At 40.4% G+C, this 11416-nt stretch overlaps 1 protein-coding gene across 1 annotated transcript; it reads left to right on the top strand.

Annotated features, from left to right (window-relative positions):
• The first annotated feature begins 6991 nt into the window (after nucleotides 1–6991).
• LOC132906137 (uncharacterized) lies at nucleotides 6992–8564 on the top strand. Its single transcript, XM_060958007.1, has one exon. It carries the CDS (start codon nucleotides 7098–7100, stop codon nucleotides 8562–8564), a length of 1467 nt encoding a protein of 488 aa, XP_060813990.1. The 5' UTR covers nucleotides 6992–7097.
• Nucleotides 8565–11416: the final 2852 nt, after the last annotated feature.

Genomic DNA, 11416 nt, shown 5'->3' with positions numbered 1-11416 from the left:
ATAGAATCGTGCGTCAATTCCATAAACATCCACGGATACAATTTTTAAAACTATTATCGCTATTGTCACAGAATAGGACTTGAATAATTCGATTGGTACATTCAATTTACGGTTTCTGTGTTACACGGGTGTGCATATATGTACATAAGTGTATACCAGGTTTAATTAAATCGTTTCTTGGAGAAGTGCGTGCGATTAATTAATAGGCGCCGCACGAACTGAACGCGAGCGGGACAGATATTCACGTGACGATACGCGAATAGCGAATACGGCCATGATTACCGGGGGATGATATTAAGTACATCAAATACGCGATTCCAATTCCGAGCGATATTGTTTGGATGGAATTTGATTCGTAGTCGATCCAACTCGGATATTGTATATTTCTATATACAGAATTACGTAGTTGGAATATCCACTTATTGTTATTCATAAATTAATAAATAAATAAAGTATAATGGAAAAGATAGCTACGATATTTATAACAGCGAATGCAGCTTTTTTGCGTTCGTATAATTCCACCGCGATGCATCAAGTCTTTCTCTCATTTGTACGGTCGTTTCAGCCTCGTGATTTCTTGCAGCCAATATCTTTCCTGCGACATTCCTAGAAGAGAGAATTATTTGTACCGTTAGTACAGTGTATGTCAACTGGTCGGTCTGCTGAAACGATTTATCGCTCGTAATAAACTTTTCCCAGCGATCGTCCCTTATTACAAACCGCCCGTCCGCATCCCTCCACTTTCACACTGTATTGGGAACATTGGCCATGTTTATTTATCTACGTTTTCCCGGTTTTTACATTGTCTTCCTTTTCGTTCGTTTTTAGAAGCGAGATAGGGATGCAAATGTGGCATAGAATAAAATACTTATAGAAGATACATAAACTCCACGGGCATACTTTTTCGACCGCGAACATTCCGTGTTTGCCGTTCTACGCGTTATATAATCCACCAAACTAAACATTACATTAAAAATAAATTATACACCGGTCAACCAATTGTCCGCAGAAACGTTTCGCGTACGACTTTCAGTTGTATGGGTATATACATTTCTACAGGCTTGTGGAAATATGCAAAATAATTTTTTCGCTTAAACGAATTTCACCGTAATCAAATCACGAATCTAGTGTAACAATTCTCCTTCGCACACAGCGTGTACAGAGAAAGAGAGAGAAAAGGTAGTTCACACAGCGCGAGGTAACATAATTCGCCGTCGGCACGGTACATATCGTTAAATCCCCCGCGGGGCCAGTGCGGCGCGATTTTGCATTTGTACATTACGTTATGCCCCGGGCGTTTCCGTCGAGTGCAGAGGAACAGAGAAAAAAAATTAGATCCATTCGCGGTGGCGAATGGAATCCGACCGTCGAAATGGCGTGCTTTATCGCATTCCCGAAAATTTATTGCCGTGAAATAGCTACGTCGGATATATCTCTATTGGCCGGGGTAGGTAGAAAATACAGGATTAACAATTATTATTGGCTGGCCGTCCGTGATACGGGGGCTACGCTATTTTTGCCGCAAGATATCTTTGTTGCGTCGCTTGTTTGCGCCCTCCTGTTCCCCATGCATCCGATCTTGTTGCATGGAATTTCCCAATATTATGCGCGGATTGTCCCGTTTGTTTTTACATGTTCACATTCAGGAATTAAGAAATTAAAGAATTTGCAAGACACGAATGTTTATTATTAGCCCTGAATGAAGTATACACGTTCGGAACTCAACATCGATTGAAAACTTTCCTTAAGAATATATTTATTTCACTTTCTACCTACATAACTATTTCACCTTGGTACGTCACCAACGAAACGATACATCACGACCTCAAGATACCCACAGTCAAAGAAGAAATATCAAAATTCAGCAATAGACATAACAACCACCAAAAACCTCTGAAAACAGATCCGCAGGCTAAAAAGACCTTACACCTTAGACCTAAGCACTAGATTCAAATAGAATCAAACATATTATAAACACTTATTAATCATATTATAGTACCACGTCGGATAAATTTACTTAAAATTCTCTAACGAGAATTGATTGTAAAATAAACGCAAAAAAATAAAAAAAAAATATTATATAATATAATATAATATAATATAATATAAATATAATATAATATTATATAAAAAAATATTATAATAATCTTAAAAAATTACTTGACGCCTTGAAACCAGTACATAAAATTTATATTGCTAATGTAGAGGATAACCGTTCATTTTGGAATTTGAATATCTCAAGGATTTATTAATTTAGGGAGAGAAGTAGAGAGAGCTTGAGCCAATTAAGCAATAATATGTAATCCTGTACGATTATTTCGTTGTTTTATTTCATATTCATATTTAAATAACTTCCGTTGTATCATTATTTCAGGGGTAACCTCTTCATCTTACGATATTTATGAATAAATACACCGGCGTAAAGAAAATTACGAATGCGTTATTTTCGCCATAATTAAAAGAAAAGTTCTCCTTTATAAATATTATTTTTTGTCGTGACAATCTGCATAATCCCGAGAAGAATTCACTACGGTAAAACGGTAAAAACTTATTTGCGAGGGAACTTCTTATCTCTAACGAACTCCTTCCTGGAGATCTTAGTCCGTTCCATCTCTGTATGTGTTTAAATTTAGTTCTTTCGCAAGATGTGGTCGTAATAAAAGTGAACTTGATAAAAAGCTTAAAATAGCGAGGACAAAAATCGTTGTAGATTGATAAGTAAAACTTCTTCTATTTAATTCCTCTTCAAATCAAACTTCTGGATTGACAAATAATGGTAAACGCGTATATCATAATACTTGATGCATAGCGGATCGATGACTGTAAATCGCTGAGAGAATACGTATAAATCGGAACTTCAATCCTCGATGTTATGAAACCAAAATTATTAGTCAAGTTCGAATTAATTTGTTTGCAAAAAGTAAATGGCTGTTAACGTGAGAAAATGTACTCAGGGATTATTAATTGCAACACACTCACTAGTTTCTCTAAACATCAATTTTAAAACATAGTTGCCTCTCGTTAAAAGTTTAATCACGAATCACTTTGTTACCCCAAAGAGTTATGCAACGTGTTATGTTCTAACATCATTTAAAATGAATGTTCGACCGTTCGTAGAGAGACGCGACCGCGGAGAAGCGCGCCAACGAGAGTCGTAAATTCGAATCGAAGCCACAAAATTATCGATCCTCTATTTCGGTTAGGATCACAGAGATGATTGAGCTGATTATAACACTGAAGTAACAAGTTACAATATACACTTTATTCCAACATTTTTATAGATATAGACAGTTACGCGCAGTGCGTGTAGATGTATTCTTAGCGACGTGTAAACAGTAAATTAAACTGATGACTAATTTTCTATTTGGAAGAATTTTACAATCAATTCTCATTGAGAATCATAAGTAAATTATTCTGGTGTGAAACTATGTCGTGTTTAATAAGTGTTTATCGCGAGTAATGACTGATTAATGAACGGAAAACCAGTCAAGAGATAGTGACTGATCCGAGAATGAAAAACAGTTCAGGAGATATTGACTGGCCTAAAGATGGAAAAAGAGTGAAGCTCGGCGACGATGTTGTGGCGGAGGAAAACTATTGATGGGTGTGTCTAGCGCAGGGGACCATCGGATTCGTTGATGGCAATTTTGGCTAGGAAAGTGAGGGCAATAGTCATTGCTTCTAATTGGATAGGAAAAAGGTTGGTGGGAGAGGAAGAGCTCTAGCCGCCTCCGAGAGAAAATTGCTAGTGAGAGACATTATACGTGAAAAAAAAACAAATTTCCCAGATCTTCCCGGAGTGGAAAATAGATTTAGGAAACATTTCTAGGGACTAGAAAGATATTTGTTCGATTTGAAAGACCTTAACTATGAAAAGGCCAAGATCCATGATGGGCCCTTAGGGTTATCGAGGGTACGCAGTAGGAGTGTGTAGACAGCTGGCAGGTATATTGTCCACGGTATAGGGCCTGGTTTGTGTAAAAAGTCACCCGGACGTAACAATGAATATTATCGAGAAATGGAATTAAATATCTTTGGAATTTAATGTTACTAACAAATAATTTCTCATTAGAAAAACGGAATTTGTTACTGTAAAATCTAATTCATCGAAGGCAAGCAATTAATTTTTTGGAATTGAATGCGATAAATAAGCGGATAAAAACGGAATTTAGTGAAAACGAGTCTTCTGTAAGATAAGGGATTGTCGGCCTGGTCTGGGATAAAGGTGGATAAAAATGTCTCGTTAACAGCTCGAAACGCTGTAACACCGGAGAATAATACCAATTAGGAGTAGGTAGCTGGCAGTACGAACGCGATAAGGTTATATATATTTCGCAAGTTAATTTATTCTGGATAAAAGGAGCTTAGTCCCCAGACAGTTTGCTGAATGCAGTAGCACTTTCGACTAAAACCTGCAATGCGATCTTCCGATCCAAATACTGTTCAACCGTTTCGTACTTTCTATATACTTTAGATTTTTTCACAACAGATTTTTTCTTAACAATAGACGCGATGCTATAATAGCAACATATTTCTCAACAGAAGACTATTGTTATACGACAACGCGGATAAGGAAATACAGAAATTTCTGTGAGCGTATGAAGTCACGATTATATCAAGAAGCTTTTTACGTCGTACAAAGCAAAATCTCATGAATACTCCCTTTCTTTGTCCCTTCTTGGTCCCTCGAATCTTTCCTTTCTTGGCTATTGTTCGTTTGTAATTCCTGATATTCTTTCAACTCCATCGTAGCAACGTGTCGTATCTTTCATCGCTTTCCACCTTTCGAACGTAGCAAACGCGTGGTTAATATAACATCTTCAAATTCGAGTCAAAGTTTATCGCGCATAAATTACATCGCGAGTCATATTTTTTTTCCTCTTCTCGAGATTGAAAATTCTTACGATCGATTGCCTACTATCGAAGTACAACTATGCATTATAGTCTTATTAGCCTCGCACTCAGACCCGACAATTGCCTCCTCTACTCTCCAGCGAGGTCTCGACTCTATGGAAGAATGATTTCACAAATGGCGCTTCAAGGTCAACGAAAACAAATCTAGCCACATAACTTTCAGCTACGAAAACGAACTTGCCCACAGGTGACGATAAACGATATACCTATTCCAGATAAAGAGTCAGTCAAATATCTGGGCATAATATTGGACAAAATTTTTCCTTGTAAACAACATATCTTAGATAAAATCAAACAACTCAAAGCAAAATTTTAAAAATTCTACTGGCTCATTGACCGACGTTCCAACTTAAACACGCAAAGTAAAATTACATTATACAAGGCCATATTAAAACCTGTTTGGACCTATGGAATCCAACTAGGGCGAACAGCGAGTAATTCCAACATAGAAATTCTTCAACGATTCCAATCGAAAACCTTAAGATCCCTAATAGATGCACCTTGGTACGTCACCAACGAAACAATACATCACGACCTCAAGATACCCACAGTCAAAGAATTATCCAAATTCAGCAATAGACATAGCACAAGAGTCAACAACCACTAAAAAATAAAATAAAATTACTCAACTACTCGACACGTCGGAACAGATCCGCAGGCTAAAAAGACATTACACCTTAGATCTAAGCACTAGATTCAAATAGAATAAAACATACTATAAACATTTATTAACCATGTCATAGTACCACGCCAGATAAATTTACTTAAAATTCTCTAACGAGAATTGATTGTAAAACAAACGCAAACAAAATAAAAAAGAAAAATTATGCAATATAGAATTCTAGCAATTATAATTTTTTATCTTCCTATTTTCGCATAGCAGTAAAGTTATTTGAAAATAGAAATTTTATATGCAAATATTAAGAGAAATATTCACTTATCGAAAGTTTTGCTTTATTAAAAATAAATTCAGTTGCTTGCACGCGTCCCTTAAAAACATTTTGAAACTCAATTTTCTCAAAAACAAAGCCTCGCATTAAAAGACTGTATAACCATGCAGAATCAGTCAATTCGTTATAGCTCTCATTGCGGGACACCCTGTATAATCGAAAGTTTTTAACGAAGTTAACTCGAACGGTGCGCGCGCATATACACGTTAATTCGATATTCCGTGTGTGGTCGACTAGTGTCAGTGGCGGCATCACCTGTTGCTAGCAATTAACGAATGCGTCACGGCTTGATGCTGGCTTTATGAAAAGTAAACGTGATCTTTTGCCTCGCGATTACTTGCAACTGAGATTTATTGTCCAACGCGATGATTCGGTAATATACGTATGTATTACTAGGTTAAAATTATTTCCGACCTTAACGTGCAGTCTATGAAGTAACATCGCGAACAAATCAATAGATCACGCAAAATAGTTAAAACAGATTAGTTACGGCTTAATATCGTTATTTAAACGTTATATCGAATTCACGTTCAAAGTTATACCGTTGGACAGAAAATTTCGACTCGATTGAGAGAAAACTGAACGTGCGAGCAATACGATCGCGGTAAGCATAAAATCGTAATGGATAGTTATGGAAATAATACGTGTACCTGTGGTAGGTAAGTACGTCGATCCAAGAACCACGTTGCTATCTGACTTTATCTTTAGTTTATCGAAAATTGCATTCTTCTGCGCCGTATGGCACACGAATATGTAAATCGAATGTTTTCAACGCGTCATAAAATATATACACTTGAGCTACTATGCAACAACAATTTACCATTTTTTTAAGCTATTTTTAAGATATAATGGAAAATGGATTTTGTTTGGTTTATTATGTAGCGGTCCATGGCCGTGGAGAAAATTTTAGGATTGAAGCACCCCTAGCAGGTAAAGCGGGTTGAAGCACGCGTGTTTGCCACATGGCCGCCGAAACGACGTCCGAGGGTGAGGGTCCGTAGCAAAAGAATAAATCCTACAGACACAATTTATTGTTCTATTGCCTACGGGTTTTTCGATCCCCACCTCGGAAGAAAACTCCCCCTCCCGAGGACCGCAGCACTTCGGCATACTCGACAGACGATAGTCGTTCACAGTAGTCGCTGGTGATCGCACTGTTAGTCCATCAGTTGTAGTTAGTCTGTTCGTTACGACCTAAAACGACGCCATTTCCTTAGATCGCGAGTGTTCACGATGAAAAATTCTGCCGGGAATGGCCGCGCGGCGAAACGCCGAAGCGTCATACCAATCCGCGTGCCTCCACCAGAGCCAGGAAAAATATTGTTGTGGTTTATCGCGTTAGAAATGCACTTTGAATCACGATCCATTACAGACGATAAATTAAAATTTAACACCCTCATCGCGAACGTCGGATATGAATGCTTAAAGCTAGTCGTTGACATAGTGTTTGAACCACCGGCGACGGAACGGTATGAGAAGATGAAGAGTGAACTAATAAAAAAACTAGCCGATTCGAACGACATGAAAGTGTGGAAATTGTTCGAAGGTCAAAAAATAGAAGACAGGATGCCCTCCCAGTTTTACAGGGATATGAAGAGGCTGGCCAGCACATTGATCTCCAACGACCTCATTCTGGCGCTCTGGAAATCTCGTCTTCCGTTAAGTATACGACTAGCCTTGGACGACCAGCTGAAAAACCAGGAAGACCAGGATGAAAACGTCTTGACTGAAAAAGCAGACCTGATATACCAAGCAAAACAATCCGTGGTAAAAACGGCGGCCAACAAACAATCGAACCGCACCTCAGACACGCTGCACGACCGGGTAAGTCGTTTGGAAGCGCAAACTATCGCGCTGTCCCTCGACAGTCGACGAAGGTCATGCGCGGAATGTCACAGATCGTCGTCCAGAGAAAGATTCCAGCAGCCTGGCCTATTCAACAGCCATGGAATTCTCATTAACTGGTCGAATAAGTGTTATTTTCCCTGCGACGGGAACAAGAACCAGGAAGACGCGACAGAGTCGTCCGTGATCACGACGTACGACGACGACCATGGATGGGGCCTCATTTATGCGAAAGACGCTGGTACGGATTATTCTTACCTCGTGGACACGGGCGCCGCGCGATGCACATTCCCGCGAAGTAAATTACCCCAGTATGCTATGCGAGCCAGAGATGAAGATTATTATCTGATTGCGGCCAACGGGACGAGAATCGATACGTATGGCCCAATCCAGGTATACATCAATATGGGTCGTAAATGGCGGTTCGAATGGCAATTCACAGTGGCAGACGTTATCTCGCCTGTCATCGGTATGGACTTCCTGCAGTACCACGGGTTCCTGGTAGACACACGAAACAAATGTCTCTTTAAACCGACCGATCCTGCTTACGAAATTATCTGCCACGGATGTCATTGGGGACTCGACGTACCACATAAGCCGAATCCATTTACCGACACCACCAAATATGCGGACCTAACGCATCAGCCTGCTTTCGAGCAAAAAAGATCTCCACATGTCGCGGAACACTACACCGATGCCAAGTTCGGACCTATCCCCCATAGCAAACAATGCGACTATATCGACCCTAAGAAACGGAAATTCAGAATTCAATATGATGATGAAGCAAGGAAAACTTTACCTTTAAAATTAGATAACTACTCTAGGATTAAATATACACAAGATGACGAACGTTAGGTTAGTTCACGATTGTTTAATTTTAATTATAAACAAATAAATATATATAAATAAATATAAATAAATATATATGTCGGGTTGACGTTAGGGGCGTATAATGAATCTTCACCAGTGTTGTTCATGGTTGTCGCACAGATATTTATTACACAAGTATGGCTGATACAAGATTGACAAACGGACGCGGTAGCTGGACGCTAATGACAATGGCCCTAAGTTCGATATAGCGAATCCACGGTCAACGGGATGACGAATATACTTTGCTTCAAAGTCTAAGTCGTACTCAACTTACTACTCGTGATACTAGGAACGCTTGATTGACTCTTAGCTAATCAGATTGCCAGAAAAGAATGAATTTCCGTCGCGACGACGCTGCAGAGGAAAACTATGACGGGGTGTGCCTAAGGGCACGAGATCATCGGATTCGTCAAAGAAAGCCTCCACTCGGAGGGTGAGGGAAATAGGCGCTGCTGTTAATTGGTCAATTTCTATGTTGGCGGTTGGAAAAGGATGCTAGCCGCCCTAGAGAGAGAGTTCCTAGCAGGCAACGCCGTACGTGACCAAATCAGGCTTTCCCGTAACTTCTCGCAATAGGTGACAGATTTACAGGCTGATGGAACAAAGACTGTTTGTCAATCTGAAGGACTTTAGTTAACTAGGTCCTAAGATTTATAACGGTTCCTCAGGCTATCTGAACATAAACTGTAAACGATGCATCGGCATCTGGCGATCATCTGGCCCAAAGAATGGGGTCTGTGCGTGGCGAGCTGCGGGGCCGCTGGAATGTCTTATTGTCAAGTGTCTGTACTGCCAATTCTTTAAAGGAAAGCTATGTTATTTTATGTCTCTGTTATGTGAAACGTTCATCCCGTGACCGTGGCTACGCTCGGCGACCGGATGTCGCCTCGAGCCTAAACTCATTGTCTCAAGTTTCGAATGACTGTGTCTGGGTTATTTCGTAAATGCTACAGTATTCGGGCTTTTCCAAATAATTCCAATGGGGGGGGGCCCGGTGTACTTTCATCTCCGACACGGCCATCCTGACTATCACACGTCCTCGGGTGTATCCAGATGGCTTAAGTTACCAGTTGAAGACTCAACCACGCAGGAGTTGACTCGACGTTCGTTAACGGGGTTGCGATTTGTTTTCTGCAGCAGCGGGCAGTTGGATGCGATGTGGCCCTCTCCGCGACACTTGAAGCATGACACCTTGGACGATCCAGCCGGTCGGCTTTTCTCCTGTCTCTCGGTTCTCATTCTCGTACGACACTCCGCTATCTTATGCCCGGGAATACCACAGTGACGACACCTGATCCGGGGGTCAGGTATCTTCTGCCGTTTAACTTCGGGGCCCGTTGATGGATTTCCTGACGAAGGCGCCAGCCTCTTCTTCGCGTAGTGGAAAGCATTCATTTCCGTCAAAAATTGGTCCAGAGTCTTGATGTCGCTTGCAAGCGCTAGTTTCTCGACACGTTCGTCGCGCAGACTCAGGTGATGAAGAACGGTGGTGATACTTCCTTAGGTTCCGCACCCGCCTCTTGCTCTTTCAATTGACTCACGATGGCCAGAAGCTGCTCCTTAATTGTAGACGGTGGTGATCCCACTTCTGATGTCGGGTTGACGTTAGGGGCGTATAATGAATCTTCACCAGTGTTGTTCATGGTTGTCGCACAGATATTTATTACACAAGTATGGCTGATACAAGATTGACAAACGGACGCGGTAGCTGGACGCTAATGACAATGGCCCTAAGTTCGATATAGCGAATCCACGGTCAACGGGATGACGAATATACTTTGCTTCAAAGTCTAAGTCGTACTCAACTTACTACTCGTGATACTAGGAACGCTTGATTGACTCTTAGCTAATCAGATTGCCAGAAAAGAATGAATTTCCGTCGCGACGACGCTGCAGAGGAAAACTATGACGGGGTGTGCCTAAGGGCACGAGATCATCGGATTCGTCAAAGAAAGCCTCCACTCGGAGGGTGAGGGAAATAGGCGCTGCTGTTAATTGGTCAATTTCTATGTTGGCGGTTGGAAAAGGATGCTAGCCGCCCTAGAGAGAGAGTTCCTAGCAGGCAACGCCGTACGTGACCAAATCAGGCTTTCCCGTAACTTCTCGCAATAGGTGACAGATTTACAGGCTGATGGAACAAAGACTGTTTGTCAATCTGAAGGACTTTAGTTAACTAGGTCCTAAGATTTATAACGGTTCCTCAGGCTATCTGAACATAAACTGTAAACGATGCATCGGCATCTGGCGATCATCTGGCCCAAAGAATGGGGTCTGTGCGTGGCGAGCTGCGGGGCCGCTGGAATGTCTTATTGTCAAGTGTCTGTACTGCCAATTCTTTAAAGGAAAGCTATGTTATTTTATGTCTCTGTTATGTGAAACGTTCATCCCGTGACCGTGGCTACGCTCGGCGACCGGATGTCGCCTCGAGCCTAAACTCATTGTCTCAAGTTTCGAATGACTGTGTCTGGGTTATTTCGTAAATGCTACAGTATTCGGGCTTTTCCAAATAATTCCAATGGGGGGGGGCCCGGTGTACTTTCATCTCCGACATATATTATTTATATCTCTATATAAATAAATATATATTTATTTATATAGAGATATATCTTATTCAACTTCGCTGTATTTTTTACAAATTATCTTATTATCAAATGTACATTTGTCACATACATATTTCCCGCATATTAAAAAAATTTTTGTAATCTTGTAACCTCTATCATTTTTTATTTTTTTTTTACTTGATAGACTATTTACAATCAATTCTCATACAGAATTTTAAGTAAATTATTTTGACGTGGAACTGTAACTTGGATTATAAGAGTTTTTAGTATGTTTGA

Source organism: Bombus pascuorum, chromosome 4 (assembly GCF_905332965.1).
Source record: "Bombus pascuorum chromosome 4, iyBomPasc1.1, whole genome shotgun sequence".
NCBI lineage: Eukaryota > Metazoa > Arthropoda > Insecta > Hymenoptera > Apidae > Bombus > Bombus pascuorum.
Note: the sequence above shows the minus strand (reverse complement) of the source record. Positions and strands in the feature narration are given on the sequence as shown.